This window comes from Elaeis guineensis, chromosome 4 (assembly GCF_000442705.2).
Source record: "Elaeis guineensis isolate ETL-2024a chromosome 4, EG11, whole genome shotgun sequence".
In the NCBI taxonomy this organism is placed as follows: Eukaryota; Viridiplantae; Streptophyta; class Magnoliopsida; order Arecales; family Arecaceae; genus Elaeis; species Elaeis guineensis.
In genome coordinates, this window is record NC_025996.2 from 66,782,867 (window position 1) to 66,802,576 (window position 19,710).

Sequence of the window (19,710 nt, forward strand, 5' to 3'; positions counted from 1 at the left end):
GTTCCTCACTTCCTTGGTTCCAACAAATCTGCTCTATATCATTAATTAACTGATCATCATCTACTTTTACATATATCCCAATAAACAATGAAAAGCATTTCATCTTTGACTAGCGAATGGAGGCTCAATGCTCAAGCCTGATGTATGAAAACATTTTGAAGTCACCAATTTTCCCATATGAAACATGTAAAACTCTTTCTTCTGTGTGTATTTATTTTTCATGCTATCTGTTAGTTTGTGTAATGTGCCTTGTTTCCCTGAATTCACCTATTCTTTTTTTTTTTTTTATTGTGTGTTTTCTCTCTCTCAATAAATAGAATCTATGCTATCTTTTTGCACTGAGTTACCTTTTTCATATCTAAGGTTTTATCAATTAACTTTAAGTAAGAAATGTCATCATTGGCTGAACCCCCAAACAAAAGCCAAACTGGTTGAACTAGATAGCAAACTGATCATGAAATATAGTTTCATCTTCCTCTCCTGTTATCTGAAAGTCTGCCTTATCTGTTTTTTTAAGATAGAAAGTAGAATGGTATACATCATTCTTGTTATGATTACCATCTTCAAAATTCTCTTCTTGTCAGAGAAGTTGGCCCTCTCTCTTTGAGATATCTTATTGTCATTGGTATATCTTAAGGATTTTTTTTAATAAGATTGTCAATTAATTTTATTGGGTTTTACAAATGAGAAGTTTTTTGCTTTACTGTCTTTGGTTGGTTATTATTGCCATCTGGATTTTTTGTTGCCCGTTGAGTCATATACTCATATGTCTATATGACTTGTTATGATCATTTTGCAGGGATATATCTTGTTCTGCAATCATTTTCTCTCATTGAAATCCTTTCTAAGTCTGATCGGTTACTACATTTTTGGCTACTTGGATTTTCTTTAATAACATTGCTTCTTGCAGGTGCTTCGTGTCTCCTATGATAAAAGACAGTCCCGACTTCAAAGAAATCCCAGTAGATCAAGACCCAAAATGCAGGAAAACCATATAGATGTAGATAATTGTGGTTCATTTGGTCAGAAAAGAAAGAGATCTTCAAAATATGTTTCTCCGAAGCATACTCAAGGTGCTAATGAAACTACGGAATCAAGCATACAAACAATTTCTGTTACATCTATTGCTGACGAGCAAACCAAGGGAAGAAACACTTCTACTTTAGATGCTAGTGGAAACCATGATTGCCACTTGCCAGCAGGTGGAAATAATATTCATGTCAATGCTACAGTAGAATCTGAGATGCATGAGGAAGATGGTATAAAATGTGCTTTCATCAGCCAGTGTACCTTTCCAAAGAGAAAGCGCAAGCGTAGGAAAAGGTTCTCATGGACTGACAGTTCGGATAGGTATAGAGTGTATCTGGTCCTAATACTTTTTTTCTAAAGAATTTTTTGAACATATTATCTTGTGGGCCTTCACTTGGTTACTCGGATGAGATTAATGAAGATATTACTTTCAAAAAATACATGATAAGTTTTATGTTTTGATTTAAGCCTTCATTCTTATTTGGTGCATTTATTCTTTTTTCAGGCAACTAGTGATGCAGTATGCAAGACAACGTGCAATCCTTGGAGCAAGATTTTATCGTGTTGACTGGCCTTCACTTTCTGATCTTCCAGCACTTCCAGGCACTTGTGCAAGACGAATGGCTATACTAAATAGTAACTTAAACATTAGGAGAGCTGTGATGAGATTATGTAATCTTCTTGCAGAACGGTATGCGGGGTATCTTGATACAGTACGGAGAATGCAGGAAAAGGAATCTCTTACTCAAAATATATCTGCTACTCATGAAAATAAGTTTGAGACAAATTTCCAGCAACACTCTTGGGATGATTTTGAAGATCCCGACATAAAGATTGCTGTTGATGAGGTCCTTAGGTACAAAAGGATAGCAAAGATGGAGTATGCAAAGAGGATTGGCTCTAGGCATGGAAAGGAGTGGCCAGATATTCCTCAGACTGATGGGACAAGTTCAAATGTCCAAGAACATGTAAGTTATCATTAACTTATGAAATCGAACCCGGTTCTGGACTCTAAATTTTCATCTTTTACTCCCAGGCAGCAGTTCCTGGGGATGGAACTCAGGACTATGTTGATGGATGTAAAAGTGTCAATATCATTTCAACAACTAAACGAAGCGGGGCAAGTTCTCATCGTTTTCGAGGAAAGTTTTTCAAGATTTTGAAAAGCAGAGGTGGCATCATCAGAAGGAAAGTGCGTGAATCATTAACAATTGCCAATGCCGTTGAGCTCCTGAAGCTGGTCTTTCTAAGCACCTCTGCAGCGCCAGAAGTGCAAAATTCATTAGCAGTAACACTCCATCTGTATTCTGAGCGTGATATATTTGCAGCATTTAACTATCTCAAAGAAAGGAACTTCATGGTAAGCAGTCAACTTAGGCTTGTATCTGGACCAAATTAATGCGGAAAGGTTAGGCAAGAATATGACTTATCACACCTCCATATATTGAAGATCCAATTGAACATAAGCATGAACTTATCTGTTATCTCCATTATACATTTTGGGCTTCCGCATCTTAAATGTTGTGTTTGAGTAAGACTATACTTATTCTATGTAATATCTGCTGTAAAGTGTAGAAGTTACCCACAATCAGAACATTATAAATGCTATTATATACTTAGATAATCTTCCATCAGTTTTACTATTATGGTTTGTATCTTGATATGATGCTGTTGCACTTATATGTCACATTTTACTAATCTGCATTGGCTTAATATTATCACTTTATCAGATAACCTTTATCATTATACCTGTCTCATTCTCTAAAATTTTGGTTATAAAGCAAGGATAGGATATTGCATGTCAGCCTTATTATCATGGATGAAACCATCGGGGATGTGATTACAGTTCTGTCTATAACAAGGATCGTCAATATTCTTGTGACTTTGGGGACTGCAGTTAATGTTTTCAATTATTTTACCCGTTTCAGTGCATGTAATGATGTGTTTGTACTTTTTTTTTTGCTTTATCAAAATGAATATTATGCTTTCATTGATTTCTTTGTACATCTCTTTCACTCTGTTGAGCAGGTTGCCGGGCATGGAATTCGACCATTTGTCTTATCCCGGAAGTTCTGGCATGATGCTTCTTCTTCTCCCCTTCCAATTGACTCGGGAAAAAGGGCTGCTGATTTTTCAAGTTGGCTTACTAAGCAAGAAAAAAATCTAAGGGAGGATGGGGTTAGTCTTACTGAAGATTTACAATGTGGGGAAATTTTTCACCTGTTCGCTCTTGTTTCTTCGGGAGAACTCTTTGTTTCACCAGTCTTGCCAAAGGAAGGAGTTGGCGAGACTGATGAGCCAAACAATTCAAAATCTTTATTTCCTATGGAGCATATAGAGGAGTTTGATGTTCCAAAGGTTTTAAAACGTAAAAGTGATAAAGCAAAATTAAGCACTAGGGAGAAGTTTAAGAAACAGAAAACTCAAGCGAGAATAGATAGTAATCTGTGTTCTCGTCGAGAGAAAGGGTTTCCAGGCATCAGAGTCATTCTAAAGCGTGCAGCATTTTCAAGAGGTGATGCAATTCAGTGCTTCACAGATAAGCATGACCTTGCTTGTTCTTTATCATATGATGAAAACAATCAAGCAAGCTCCCATACTGTAGAAACAAGTGGTATTCTATCTTTATCAGAAAATTCAATCTCGTGTCAGAATTATGGTGGTATCATCGAATCAGCTGTGCCCCATAATGAATTGCCTTGGGATGCTATGGCTATGTATGCTGTGCAGGTGTCATCAGTTTTTGTTGGTGGGGATGCAGCAATTACCTTTTCTCACGACCTCCTTAAGTCTGTGTACTCTGCTATTTGCCAATCTGGTGAACAAGGATTGGAGATGGAAGAAATTTCTGAAGTCACTAGAGTACAAGGTATGTTTTATTATATTTTGTTAAGAATTTTCATATTTCAATTTCTGTAGATGTGCAGTTGGGTATTCTATTCATGGAATACTTTGTTGAGATTCTTTTTTTTCTGCTTGTAGGGGTACAATTGGCTGAAGTAATTGTGGACACTCTCGAAGTATTTCGGTTAGTTATTAAGGTAATATTACATGACTCTTTAAGAAACCGAATATGATCTGATAACCTAATTGCTTATTTATATGGACTAAAATTTTCTTTCCTTGGTTTTTAAATTTGAAGTCCTTTTCTCAGTATTGATTCTATTCTTGTATTGTCAAATTGTTATACTGTTCAAGGAAAATGGACCCTGGTAAATGTGTTCTTGAGGTGCCTAATCTATATTTTTTTACTGTTACAACTTGGTGGCTTAAGGAATCCTCTAGGAAGTGTATCTATTGAACAAATGCTTAGTTGCTCTCTCTCTCTCTCTCTCTCTCTGAGAACTAGGGCACGAGGAAGCCTGGACAAAATCAGGATGAAGGTAGGATCTGAACCCAGGTCACTGGTACCCAGCTCTGGCAACTTTACAAAACTAAACTAGTTGGTACTTTGTTGTGCTAGTGTTCTCTACCAGATGTAATGGTTTTCTATTGATAACTCCAGCAACTTATATCATTTCAATTATTGAAGAACACAGGTTCCTTAGAAGAGGGGGGAAAATTTTAATGTGCTTTCACATCATTCTACCCTGTACCTTCAATAAATTGCACACTTTGCTCTAGTCCCTTAACTCGTAGATATTTCAATTATAAATATCCAAATCATAGTATGCCCGAGCATTGGCTTGACTTCCCTATGGTACAAACCAGGTGAATATTGTTTAAAGCTGTTTCATTTGTTCTCAAATATAACGAAGAAATAAGAATTTAGATCATCTTTTCCAGTGAAAACACTCCGTTTGGGACCAAATTGATGAATTGATCTTGACAAGCATGAAGAACATCCACATTTGGAGAGCATGTTCTTCCAAACTTCCACAGAGAACTTAAATGCGAATATTTCAGTTTTGCTTTGTAGATGAACTGTATGTTATGTATTTTAGAGGTAAAATCATAGTTTGTCTACCATTATAGGGCACATGAGATGCACAAGGAAAGAAGTGCAGGTGGCTGCAATCCTCATCTTACTAAAGATTTTTTTTCTATTATTTATGTAACTTGATAAATACTCCCACATGTATAGTTAGTGAACTTCCATTGCTTCTTTCTCTTAGAACAATAACTCAAGTCAGTATTGCGTATTCATTAAAAATGGTTATAACTATAGTTATGGAGTGTAGATACAGATGATGTTGGTGGCCATGCATGACATATGGGAAGGCTTTTGCATTATAAAAGATGTATGTTTAATGGTTGATTCTTCTATATTGGGCTATCAGCCTATAACTAGAGTAATACTTAATTTTAACCAAGGTTTTAAATCCCGTGGGATGGAGGTATCCCGGTATCTTCATGGAATGGGATGCCTCGTGTTTTATCCTATCCTGACATTTGTCCTAGTTATGCATCTTGGTAGATATCCTCATATTCTCCCTTTCTTTCTTTTTTTTTTTTCTTCTGTCTTTTCTTTCTTTTTCTTCTACCTTTCTTTCTTTCATTTTTTTTTCTTTTTCTTATCCATTCCTTTCTTTTTTTTTCCTTTTAATCCTTCTTTCTCTTTTCCTTCTTTCCTTCCTTTCTTTTTCTTCTCTATATTTTTCTTTCATTTTTTTTCTTCTCCTTTCCTTTCACTTTGTCCTCTTTTTTCATCTTCCTTTCTTTCTTTCCTCTTTTTTTTTTCTTTTCTTGCATGGATGGATTTCAAATCCCAACCCATCTTGGTCCCGCTTTTCACAGGAATGGGACGAGACAACCGGGATGCCCCTCGTCCCGTTGGGACGTAAAATCTTAATTTTAACAAACTAAAAATTGATCCTTGAATTACGTGGTATTGGAGCCAAAAATCAACTAGGAAGCACGGATATGGACAAGCGTACGGATAGACAATACGACAAATCTTTGCAAACTAGGATACAATGAGCCTATGATACATCAAGGAATATGCATGTACATATACGTACTATATATGTACATGCATGCATGTATAACACATGCATATGCAAATATATGCGTATGAAAAAAGACATCAATAAAGTATAGTAGGCTATCAAAAAAGACATCCATAACACAGTCCATACTCCATACTTTATATGGTAGCATTAATTGTTATAAGCTCATTGTTTAGACATTATTCCGTAGGCCATAATACATAAATAATTTTTTAAAATCAATATCATAAAGCACGAAGTTGACCCCTTTCATTTTTGGAGGTATCAGGAAGTATCTAAAATGTATCCAAGAAGAACTGAAGTGTTTTCTTTTTTTTTTAATAATCTTGAAAAATAGGATACTTAATGCAAGTATTGGATATGTATCTGAGAAGTATCTCACAAGTCTTATTATACAATACAGACATGGCATGTGATTTGAAGCATCTATGCTTCCTAGCCAGTGGTGATCTTCCCTAGAAATCATGAAATTTAGATCTTTTGGAAGCTATTTCTGAATGTCAAAATTGTTTGGGCTCTTGGTTAAAACAAATGATGAGATTGTTATCAACTACTAGAAGAGTGATTTTCTTTTCTTTTTTTTTCCCCCTAGAAATTTTAATGGAGGGTTCTTCAGTTTATTCTATTATCCTATACTTCAACACCAATGGATAGTCAGCGTACCCTTACCACGAAACAGTCAGGATTATTAGGTGTTTAAATCAAGTTCTTTATGGCCAATATAATCATATAAGTCTTTCTAGGATTTCCAAGGTGCCCTTAAGTTGTTTTTGGTGCCTTGTAATATCCTACTGCCTTTGGGACCCCTTCCTAGCTGGAAACTGCCATAACCCACCCAAGCCAGTTCAGGGTTTGTACTCTCTACCTTTTGTCACTCAGGCTATACAACTGTCTTATGGTAAGTTCTGGTTTCTTTTTTTTATTTTACACAACTTTGTGGTCTTATTGTCTTTCACTTCTTGTTTGGCTTCCATGATCTCTTGATTGCTTTGTCTTGTCTTGCAGAACCCTGTCAAATTGCAGGGGGGCCTCTTAGGAATCTTGTAATATATTTTTCCATTTGAAGCTCATTTTTTAAGAATATAGGGTTGGCATTTACCTTAGGGCTTGAGTTACTTTATAAACTCTATGTAAAAAGCATTAACCAGGTTATGCTGTTGATGATTTGATAAATAATTAATGAGACACCTTGAGTGGTCTTGACTCCATAATTGTTAGGGAAATGATTAAGCCAATGTCATGCCATAATGCGAAACTTTAGTGTTAAGTAGGATGTGAAAGCAAGTTTGGCAATGAATGCTCATATGTGAATGTGAAGAAGTTCTATAGAGCATCGCAAGATTGAGAACTCTTGCTGATCATGTCAATCATCTTGTTCTAAATTATACTTTAGTTTGTTCTGCCTAGGAGTTTTGGGTATTTGAAGTGTTCAAGCATGAGATAGAAAATGCAACCCAGATTATGTCTGTGTTACATGTGTAAACATGCATATATATGATGTATGTATGTGCAGATGCATACATATATATATGTATAAATGAGTGTATGCATATATAAATTAGTTGTTTATGTAACTCAAGTAGCTGTACTAATAAAGTTCTTTTAAAGGTGATAAGATCAATGTTGTTGAGGGCCCCAGATTTGTTGAGATATCTGTGAAGACTTTAATTTATTATGGTGAATGCCTGATGGATGATTTCATTGCTCATATCACTTGACATTTAAACTGCTAGTTCAATGGAGTAAGCTACAGTTCTGACATTACTTGAAGTAATTCTTAGTCTATATTCTGTGAAGATAGGTTTTTTTGATATTGCAACCCCCTTCAACTTTTGGCAGATCATGCCAGAGAAGAAAACCCAATCTTAGAATTCTTGAAGGAAAACCACTTCTAGAAGTGTCTTAAGCCTTAAAGTTTTGATGCTTTGAAATCATAAAGGTAATAAAAATTATGAACCTGATCGTCATCATGTTAATTTATGATGAGATTAGCTATTTAAAATTTTCAGTTTTTGTTATATTAATGTAATTTGTTTGCTTGATTTTAAGATTTATAGTCTTTTTGGAAATTCAAGCAATATAATTGTGTTATCCATATTGTGCAAAAAGCATTGTCAAATAGCATACTGAAATAATTGAATACTTTAATAATGTGGAAAGATGAGAATCACAGCTCCAGAGGGGGGATATTCTTAACCCACATATGCCCCTATAGTAGTATAATTTAAAACCCTAAAATAAATCCTATCCTACATGTCAACAACTCAGTCTACCATGAACATATGTAAAATAATCCTTGATATTCTTCTAATCATGTGAAGTTTGAAAGGAGGATTTACGGCTGATGCATGCCCTAGTCATCTCCAAGGGACAATCTCAACCAGTGCTTAGATAAAATTAGCTAGGGTTGTTCCATTTATTTTAAGGAAAAAAAAATCATATTGACCTGATTTAATTTCAACTAAGATGAATCAAGATGCAATGGACTACTCTTCTACCAGGCCTGCCACTGACATAGGCTACCAAGTACCCAGTGTTCGGATTTGCCATAATTTTTTTTCTTGTTCTCTTGTGATTAATGTCCCACTTTGGAAGGGATTGTTGCATGTCCATTCACATCAATACGTTACGTGATTGAAATTGGCAAAGATTATGAGTGGAACCTTCAAGAAATGATAAAATCCTAAGCTATAAAAGATGTGATCAAGATATAGATAAAATTCTAAAACTAAATGATCCGTTGATTATTTTGCTATACCCTTTTGGTCAGAGGAACATTTCTTCAATTATTAGCTACGTGGTATTTTGCTTGACGAGAAGCTGGATGCTCCACATTAACCTATTGTTTGTTCAGGTTTGATGTGCTAAAGATTGTGTTGATTCACATATCAATTCAACCCAATATATTTGATATGAGTGGCTTAATGATCCATACTCATTTAAACAATATTAATTGAAGGATATGGAGACACTTCTCAGTCTTTAACTATCAAGTATGTTTTTTAGATCCTAGTGTCTAGTGTGACGTGATCATTTTCAGGTGTGATACATAATTTATGATTGATGGGACATTAAACATCTAATGCTTAATGACTTTTTTCTTTTCAGTCTGTCTAGTTTAAGAAATTATTTTATGTTTTTGTCTTTTCCATCAAAAAAATTTATGTTAAATAGATAATTTAATTAAGTCTGCAAGAATCCATAGTTTGTTTCATGTTCATAATCTTGAACAACCTTTTACTTCTGTATGGGACTAACTGCACCATAATTGTAAACAGGTAATGACATTTGCAGATGTCAATATTTGTGTAACTTTTGCTGCATGATCCATTAGTTCTGAATGCGAAGAGAGTTATTTCAGTTAATCGTTTCCTTTATTTGACTCATCTCATGATCCTGGTGACATGTTTGGAGATCTGATCTGAAGACATGACTTCAAAATTGCTGACTCACCAATCCTTGTTGACTCAAGACATAATTATCTGAGATCAAACAACGTAAAGTTGCTTCATCCACTAGAACTACAAGAATGGAACATGGTGGCAGATACCAATAATTCAGCAACAGATTTCAGATAGAAACCCCATGCTTATATCTTGATCGAAGTAGAGTAATATGAATCCTAGAATGGGCCTCACCATTTGATTTAAATCATTAAGTGCATAGGCCATGTTTAACAAATAGAGGTTTGACCAAGCCTCAAATGTCTTGAAGAGGCATGACCAATCTCCGTTTTCAGTTTAGAATATTATTAACTAATTTAGATGTTTGTTGAGGTGCATGGATGACTGCCATTTTTTTCTAATAGGCTTTCCAGTTCTACTGAAAAAAAAGAGGTGAGGGGCTGGCTTCTAGTAACATAAAACAAGCTTTCTGTATCTATGTTCTATTTTTCACTTGATAAGGAATTGTTGCATCAATTTGCATAAAAAATTTGGATGTATTTAGAGGAGCAGAATGTGAGTCTGTAACATGAATAACATTCATGAATGTTATTATTGTTCAAAACCCTTCTTTTGGTTGACAATTTTTTGATACCAAAGATGATAGCCTGACTTTTGTGCTGGTGATTTTTTTGTGATAGTAATATTTCTACTTCATTTGCTACTGCATGTCCTTAATGTTCAGTGTATCGAATCAAAAGTTTAAATTAGGTTATACCCTATTTCTGTATCATATTACCAGCAGTTCTCTCTTCATGAAGGCTAAGAAATTAGAATTGTCATAAAACCGAGCTATGTACTTGTTTTGGATGAAGAAATGTATTTAAGTTGCTGATATTTGAAAGAAGAAACTCTAAGATGAAAGCACATATTAAGGGAAGTAGTAGTTGTCGCACAATTGTCACAAGAGATCTGTACCATACATTTCTTTGACTGTATGTGCATATGTAGTTCACTTGTGCAAAGTATAACAGTTGTCTGATGGCATGGTGAATTTTAAATTGGGAAACTCTATAAACTATTTCGGGATTCAAGCTGATCGGATTACTGGTTAGTATTTTATTTATAGTTATTCAAGTGATAAGGGAGTCAGATCAACAGCTATCTGCCAAAGACAGAAGTGTCACATCATCATGCTTAATCAGTAAATGATACAATTAGCAGTTAATTATAGTTATCAAGAAAGATATTTTAGTTGTTTGCAAAAAGAACTCTCTTTTTTATTTTTCTCACCCCTATGGGAGGTGATGACATGTGCAAGTAGACATTCGCAATTGTGTGAAAAATTTTGAGTAGACTTCCCACTGACAAGTTGAACCATAAAGAAACATACCTTTGGGAAGAAATGTTCAGTCTGTTATGGCAAGTAATGTTTCAACCAACAGAGATGTCTGCATTCACTTTGTTTGGCTGATGTACTTTAAGTTTAGTGCATATGGCCAAGCAATGCAATACTAGGCACTCATAGGCCTGCTAGGAACAATATGTTGAATGCTGAGAGTCATGTTAGAATATAGATCAATCCTAGAATGATGGATGGGTTGATAGTTTAGTGCAGAGAGTTTAGAAAAATCAAATTGCCATTGCTTTTATCTACTCTGATATAAGTTGCACTGTAGATAAATTCATAAATATTTGGATATATTTCTATCTTTCTTTAATAGAACCTAATCTACGCAGGTCAATGCATATGACAGCATCCGGATAGTTGATTCTTCATATAGATCAAAGTATTTTATAAGCACACTTGCAGATCTCAATCAAGTCTGTGATTTGTCATCTTACATGAAGTCTCAAATAGCTTGTTATGAAGCATGTCGACAACTATCGCAAGAAAAGCAAAATAGTATTGATCATTCTCAGGAGACTAGCATGAACCTCTGTGATGGGCATAAAGTAACCATTCTTGATGTGCCTAGCAAGCCTGCTGTACATCACATTGAAGACCAAAACATTGAAGGTAGTAGCACAGTTGGTGAAAGCATTCAGGGTGAAGCTGTTCGTGTGCAAGGGAAAGATGCTGTGGACAGCAAATGGCCTGCCACCTGTGTTTCACATGCATCTAGACCTATATTACCATGGATTAATGGAGATGGCAGTACAAACTCCATTGTATACAAGGGTCTTACACGTCGAGTTCTTGGCACTGTCATGCAAAATCCTGGTATCAAGGAGGTATGTATCTTTATCTGTATGGTGTTGTAAATAGCATATCTAGAATGAATGATGATAATAATGCTTTGATGCTCATAATATACACATCTGCTTATGTGTAGTAGAAACACAGGTCATCTACATAGAGGTTAAAGTGTATTGTGGTCAAGATGATGCAAGTGCAGACAAACTATAAATTTAGCCATATTTGTTATGAACTCATAAAATTTTGAGCATATGTATTAACATCTGTCTTAGGTTGAAAATATTATGAGCAACATGCATATCTGGGATGATACCTAATAATACATATACGAGGCTTTGAGTTAAATGATTACATGTATGTCATGTCTTTGGACCTACCATCTCTATAATGCCCAAAAAATGTATTCTTAATTTTTAATTTTTTTGTAAACCTTATTTTCTTTGGGGTTTCTTTTCTGGTGTTTGTTGAATAGTGGAGTTCTTCTAAAGTGAATAATGTGTTCAATTAGGGTGAAATTCTAGCTATTTTTATTGTGCTATAGCCACAGCATACAGTTGAACAAAGATGACATGATGAACTCATACTCAGGTTCTCTGTGATTTGATCTTGTTAAATATATGCTACTGCAGCTTAACACAATTCATGTGATTCATGTTTTCCTCCTAAGAGAGAGGGATGGAGACCCACCCACACTATAATTACCCAGATTCAGTTATTTATAGATGCACTACTTGAGAATCAAACCCCGAACCTATGGTCTCTGAGCAGAGGCATCTATCACTGTGCCAAGCCCCAGTTCATGTTAATTACCTATTTATTTTGTATGTTGTGATGGTAATGTAAGTCGATATTTTTTGTTCGGGGCAAATATGCATGGGATTGTTTCTAATATATGCTCTATTGATAATAATCAAATAATAACATGTGTAAGACTCTCTTTCTGTTTAAAATGTGATATGTTAAGAAAGAAGAGAAAGCAACTAGATTTGAAAGAATGTGTGATCTAACTGGATTCTTAAAAATAAATAAAAATAAAAAAAAGGTGTCTGGAAGCATATATTTTGTATCTTTGTGCAAATGTAAATCACAATCAATAATATCTAAGTTTGATAAGGATTTCACCATGCATCAAATAACCATGTTGCATGCGAAGGTAAAGAGACCTAGTCCTATTTAAAAAATTTATAAGTTCCACATGCATGATGTTTCAATTCTTTAATCAAGAACTTTTGGATCACTTGAGAGTTTCTGGAGCCTTACCAGAGTACTGGTTAGTCAGGGCCTCAAGCAATTCAATTACCTTTTTCTATATTATTTTCTTACTGGTTTGGAGTGTTCTTTGTATGACTTCTTCGTTTTTTTTTTTCAAGTCACCACAAATTTCTTAGGGATTATATCAGGTGACAGACTTGAGGTATTTTCGCATGGTTGTGTAACGCTTCCTGATCCTGGGCATGTAAATGATTGTTTCCATAAATCAATTGTTAAATGTTTAAATGGCTAAAAGATTATATTGTTCTAAATCTCAAATATTCATATAGAAATAGTAGATACAGATAACAAACAATTAAATAGGTTTTGTCCGACGTATTCTTTGATCAATATGGGAGATAACATTGCTGTTAATACACGAGTGACAGTAGGAAAGAAACATATGAGTATAGAAATTCAGATAGTAGAAAATATAAAACAAATTATTAATTCTTCTACATAAAATGGCTTCTTATTTAAAAAACATAAAACAAATAATCATTAATTCTCGAGATTAAGAATTCGGGGTTTTTGTACATATTTCTTCGTTTACAAATATGGAACTACAAGTGGATAACCTATGCGATGTGAGGGAGATTTTTTAAGAAAAAAGAATATTACACTCTAGGAAATAAAAATTTGAGAAGATACAAGATAAAGAAATAAAAGAATAGAGGTTTGAATCATTTATGCATAAAAATTCTTGCCACACTAAAACAAAAGGCAAAGTTTAAATAATAGTAGCAGAAGTATTATCTTGCAGTTCTTATTAGTCAAACCCAAAATTATAATCAATATATGACTTTTTGCAAATTTTATAGTCAGGGAAAGGTAAATTATTTTTTTGTAAGCAAGTATAAGAACCATTCAAACAAAATTGAAGAACAGCTAAGGCATCTTTAAGTACTAATGTTGTTGGGACTAGATATGCCTTCTTCGGATTATTGAAACATTACATTCATTTAGAGATATGTGCGGTAGAAAGTCACACATTAATTTTCTACTTTTATATTGTGTACATACATACATAGCTTTGTATGGAACGAAGACATACTCCACATGATTAAGACCAGGGCTAACTTGATTTAATCTTTGATTAATCTAGCCCAGGATGGAGTCTTATTTGATTAGTACGACTTGAATTTGAACAACTGTACCAACCCATATTTAGTCCAATTTTCTAGAGCTTCTAATTGCCTGACCATATCTAGCCCGTATTTTTAAAGTTCCTAATTTGATTTGACCCAAGGTTATCTATCTATAGCGGGTTGCCTGCCTAACCTAATTTATATGTCTGATTTTGAACTTCAGTCATAACATGTCAATTCCATTTCAAGTTGGGCTATATCTTGAGGCAATTGGATCCATGTTGAACCAAACTTAATTTTCCATGACAGTCCCAATCAACCTCATGCATATCTAGCTCATATTTCTAGAGCTTCCTGATCGAACACATATGTTATCCACAGTTTATGGAATATGGACTTCCTTGCTATCCTTTGTCAAATGTGGCTTGGAGTAGCATAACTCAAATGAACTTTAGTTTGGGTTCAACATTTTAAATTCACGTTGCTTTCAGGTTTGGTTAGTTAGTTCTTGGGTTTGGTCAAATTTGGATCGGATATCTTGTTGGTTGGGTTGATTTCATTTGCTTAGGAAACCAGACAAACATTGAACCAAACCTAAGTCTTCATGGCTGGGATACTAACTTTATCCATGAATAGCTCACATTTCTAGAGCTTTTAACCAATTCAATGCATATGTCATTAATATTTCTAGATCTTTAACCTAACCCAACCCAGTTGTAGTTTATCTTCCATAGAATATGAACTCCCTAGCAAACCTAGTGTGATCTCACTTGAACAACCATGACTCAAAACTAACCAAAAGTTTTTGGTGAGTGACCTAACTGAAACTTGGGTTTGAATGTACTTCTTGATCTTCTATCCTGACTTGAACCCAAGTATGCTCTATATTCTGTAGAATGAAGACTCCCTTCCCAACCGTCTGCTTAAAGCTACTTTGCTAGGCTTAGCCCAAATGTACTTTATATTTTGAGGGGTAGGGGTGGGGGTTGGGGCAGGTGTGGGTGGGAAGGAGGCCTCTTCTCATCCCTGCAAGTACCTATGAAGTATTCTGGGCATATCTTGCAAGTATCCAATTCCTTATTTTAACTTTGATTGTTAAATTATTTAACATGTATCTTATTCATATATAACAAGTACAGATTGGATATGAACGCCATATGCAATTTGAGTCATCTTTGAAGTACTCTGAACATATCCAAGAGGTATACAAACTTTCAATGCCCTTTTTAATTTTTTACATTTTTAACTTTTTAAGAATTTGACCCATCCATGAAGCAGGAAACTAGAATATTATTTGAAAAAAAACATAAATTGGGTATGTGATATAGGATTTAGTTGCTTGGCAATTCCCAACCATGTCCTGTGTGAAATATTACAACTCTTTATGAGTTTGTCTTGGGTCGATTGGAATTCATTTGATGATGTCAGGTAAAGTAGCCTAATTCTGGCTACTTAAGTGTACCCGAACTAGTTGCTGATGCGTTTGCTGCTTCCAGTTGACCAGGGTTTGCTTAAAGGTTGTGTCTGATAGTGATTATTTTGATGATTCTTGTACAACAGATGATTACTTCAGCTTTGTCTCTTTACCTACTGGAGGATAATAATTGTTGCCATATCACAATTACAACATTAACTTCAACTAGATTAATACTTTACAGAATTAGATCTGACTGCATTTTTTTGTTCATTTTTCGTTGATGACAGGAAGATATTATCAATCGAATGGATGTTTTAAATCCTCAGGTATGCTTCAGTTATCCCATCAGAATGTTTGATGCCCTATAATGGATAAATATTTGTCATAAAACTTTATGAAAGGGGAAAAAGTAAAAAGTCAAAAGAATGTTGCTTTTTTCTTTCTTGCAGTATGTGCCTCTTTTTTTTTTTTTTTGGTCATCATTTTTGCTTTTCTTTGGTTGACTCTTTTGAGGATATGAATATTTCTACGGATAGCTAAGCATGGTTTGAATATTATGCAGAGTTGCAGACGTCTCTTGGAAATGATGGTTTTAGATAACCACCTTATGGTGAGGATGATGCATCAAACTACTTCATCTGGTCCTCCGGCGATATTGCATGACCTTTTCCGTTCTAACTTTTGTAAATCAGAATCAGTGTTTCAAAAGCATTTTTTCGCTAACCCAATGAGTACATACCTACTTTAATTAGCTAATTGTGATTAATGTTTTCTCTTAAGGTTTTGTATATTTGTTCTGCTTTTTAGTTGGTTCAAGGCAATATAGATATTAAAAGATTATGTGCATTATGTTCCAGAAGTTTCCAGATTGCTGCTGCGTTTACCACTACGAATAATGTACGTATAATTCATGCAAGAATAACCTGTCCATTTCTGTCGGTGTTCCAGCATATTCTCCCAGTGCCCCTAGGAATTAGGATATCTATGTTTTGATTGTTTTCATGAATTTTGACACTGGAATTGATTGTGAACTTTTTTTTTTTGGGGGTGTGGGGGGGGGGGGGGGGGGGGGGGGGGGGGGGTGTTGGTGGTTTGGTGTTGGTGTTAAAGGAGGGTTAAACCCTAGGAATTAGGATATCTATATTTTGATTGTTTTCATGAATTTTGACACTGGAATTGATTGTGAACCTTTTTTATTTTGGGGTTGCGCCAGGTTTTATAAAGAAGGTGAGAATGGAAAGTTACAAAGAAGACAAACAAGAGAAAGGAATAAGGAACTACAAGGAGGTAAGAAAAAGATAAATAACAGCCACGAAACAGCAAAAACTCCTGCAACACGATGCACTTGAGTTCCATTTGGTTTGCAATCAGAATTGGAGTGGGGACTCAAAGTAGTCATTTTCCAATGCATTTGATTTGTAATTAGAATTGTAATTGGAATGAGATTTAAAATATTAGAGGAGAGTGAAGGTTAGAGCATTTTCATTTCTCCTTGGAATGGAATAGAAATAGGACTCGACTAGAATAAGAGTTATTCTCAATCCCTTTTGTGAGCCTAATGCCCTCTAACCAAGCATGTCGCAGATGTTAAAGTTGATTAGGTGTTTAGGATAAGAGTAGCAATGTGGTTCCAAAGCAGCTCAAAAACAAGACACTAGAATTACCCCACAATTTCCAATCCAGAAGAAATGAAGTATTGCGGAGATGGCCTCCGATGTCCCTCCTCTCTTAGTGAAATTCCTGTTCCTTTCCAAATTGACGTCACGAAAGACTCATCTGCTTTTTGATTCTTTTACCTCTCCATATATTCCACAGTAAAAGAATGGATGGTGGATGACCTCTGAACTTTAGTTTTTGCTAATGGATTTCCAGATCGTCTTTGTGAAGGAACAAAAGAGGAGTTTGGCTGTCTCTATTGAGTGTTCACAAAAAGGGCATGGGGTGCTAGCATTTCTCCTTTTCTTTGAGAGGACTTCCCTTGTAATGATTAACACCCTAATTTTTAGGATTATATTGTTTCTTCTTACTTTTGTCTTTGTGATTTTGGGCATCAATTAAAGTTCATCTTGGCTTTGAATGGTTGGTTATTCTTTTAATTCCTATCATTGTCATGGACTTTATCGTGTTCTGCTGCTCCTTTTCTTGGCTTAGCCTTTTTCAATCAATTTGGTCCTCTTCACTTGATTTATTTTTGCCTTTCCTCTGAGATGTTTGTTTCGTACACCTTCTTTCCTCAATCTCTACTACAGTTAATGCCTATTTATGGCTTCAATATTTCTAGCTTCACCGTGATGAATTGCTTTACTTTAGATGTTGAAGCTAATCTTTTATTATTATTACAAGATAAATTATTTTGAGACTTCTTTTTATAGAATGGAGTACTCATATAAATCTAGTATGAATGCAATCATATAAATCTAGTATGAATACAATCAAGAAGATAAAAAAAAAAAAAGGATGTCTCAAAAAAATACCAGCAAAATAGTGGCATTAGTCCACAATCCTGAGCTACAAAACTAGCGATCTAATTTGTAGTATTGTTTGTCTTGCGATAGACATACCTAATGTCTATGTCGATGCACCCTCTAAAAGTCTTCAGATGTCATGAACCAATAGGTGTACAACAGCAGCCCCGACGTACCTCCACATCCAGCCTACCATCATGGTCTGTCTTGCTCAATAACAAGCCGATCAACCTGCAAAATCAGCCTCGCATGAGCAATGCTCTCTAGGCTGCTCGAAGCTTTGCCTTGGGAATGGTGGGCACATAAAGATGGATCCGGCCAATCATGATAAGTTTAGAGTCAAGATTTTAATCACAAATTCAGCTTGGCCATTACTATCGATTACACTACCATCAAAATTGACTTTAAAAAAATTAGAGATGGAGTTCTCAAGTAATAAATATTTGATGAGATGCTATATGAGCATGAGGGGTCCTAAGTGTCTAAGTCCTCTGGGGCAAACTATAAAACAAAACATCTACAAACTCGACAATCTGATCAAAACTCTCTCGAATGCAAATCTTGCCAACTGCCACCTTGTCTTGAAGATAGTGGTGTTCGGGCCAATCAAATGTGGTAAATAATGTAGGTGGCCCTAATACTGGATAATTTGGTGGCCTCACTCTCAATGCTCCACCGCAGTGCCTCCAAAAATTTGGGTCGCTCTGATTGAATGACCATGGAAAAGGATATAGTCAATTGTTAGATTGCATAACTCTAATACCAATGAAGACGGCGTGCTCCACCATCTCATCATCCAGCCCGTAACAAGGACAAGTAGGCAGCATGTCCATCCTATGGCCTCTCAATAGTGCCTTTTGGAGAGTCGACTCCAAGCAACCTTCCAGACCCCGAGCCTCTAAATCCAGGCACCATCCATCCTCCTATTCAGGTCTCCCCTGTAAAGGTCATACAATCCCTAGCCACCACCTTTGAGGTGCAAGATGACCTTCAAACTAGACATCCAGCCCTCAAGAATTGGAATCACCGAGACGAGACACTCTCAGCCAATTGGTCTCTAAAAAGGTGAGCCACCAACTCCACATTCCTGCCCCTTTCCTCCGATTGGAAAAATCACAAACTTTTGATAGGCCTTTAATCTTAGAGCTAAGAAGTTGGCCATCAGCATAACAGAATTTTAGCTATCCACTGGTCTTGGGTAATATCGATTGACTTTCCATCTCCCACAAGCCATCGCATCTGGGTCATCACATTAGGGGCATGAGTGTAAATTTCCTTCCACATAAAGAAGCTACTTTGGTTGGCATAATCTTCCCATTGAAGGTCCACAAGCCGTACCTAGCATGCATCATCGAGCTCTAAAGGTTGTCGGGCTGGAGTAGAGATCTTGCAACATTTACGAGCAGTCAAATGTCATGTCAGATCGATTGTTGGAGAACGTAGGTGATTTCATGCATGTATTTCGAAATTTTTTCGAATAAATTACGCAGAAGATAATTAGATTAATTAAAATAATCTAACATGCATATGATCTAATCATCAAATCAACCTACTCTAGAATCTATGACATGATATGTTGCATATAAAATCTAAAAAAAATACTGAAGATAAATTCAACATCCACGCATGTGAGCAATAGATCACATCTACTTTTAATCGGAGTTCAGAACTCGATACTTTTGTGCGGATCGATGATCGTCGCTACTGATAGACATGATAAAGAGGATCCTCGCTGGTTGCTAGCAGCCGCACATGCATCCGACCTCTACGAAAAGTCCACTCGAAGCCCGATCTGATCGATTTTCTCAAAATGCTAGCTCGCGCGAAGACCTTCTTCTTGACTGATCTGGATTCTTTCTTCAAATCTCTAGAATCTTTCAGAGATTGAAGATGGACTTCTGGAGGAGATGAAGAGGTGAAGAAAGATG

The 19,710-nt window shown here is 35.6% G+C and overlaps 1 protein-coding gene across 1 annotated transcript in view; it reads left to right on the forward strand.

The window, feature by feature from the left end:
- The window catches only part of LOC105034571 (uncharacterized), a 41,619-nt gene extending 25,453 nt beyond the window's left edge, over nucleotides 1–16,166 (forward strand). The window contains 8 exon segments of the mRNA XM_073256620.1: nucleotides 911–1,350; nucleotides 1,535–1,997; nucleotides 2,066–2,389; nucleotides 3,058–3,898; nucleotides 4,012–4,070; nucleotides 11,102–11,596; nucleotides 15,605–15,643; nucleotides 15,880–16,166. Coding sequence (XP_073112721.1) covers nucleotides 911–1,350; nucleotides 1,535–1,997; nucleotides 2,066–2,389; nucleotides 3,058–3,898; nucleotides 4,012–4,070; nucleotides 11,102–11,596; nucleotides 15,605–15,643; nucleotides 15,880–16,065 — 2,847 coding nt within the window. The 3' untranslated portion in view covers nucleotides 16,066–16,166.
- The last annotated feature ends 3,544 nt before the right edge of the window (nucleotides 16,167–19,710 follow it).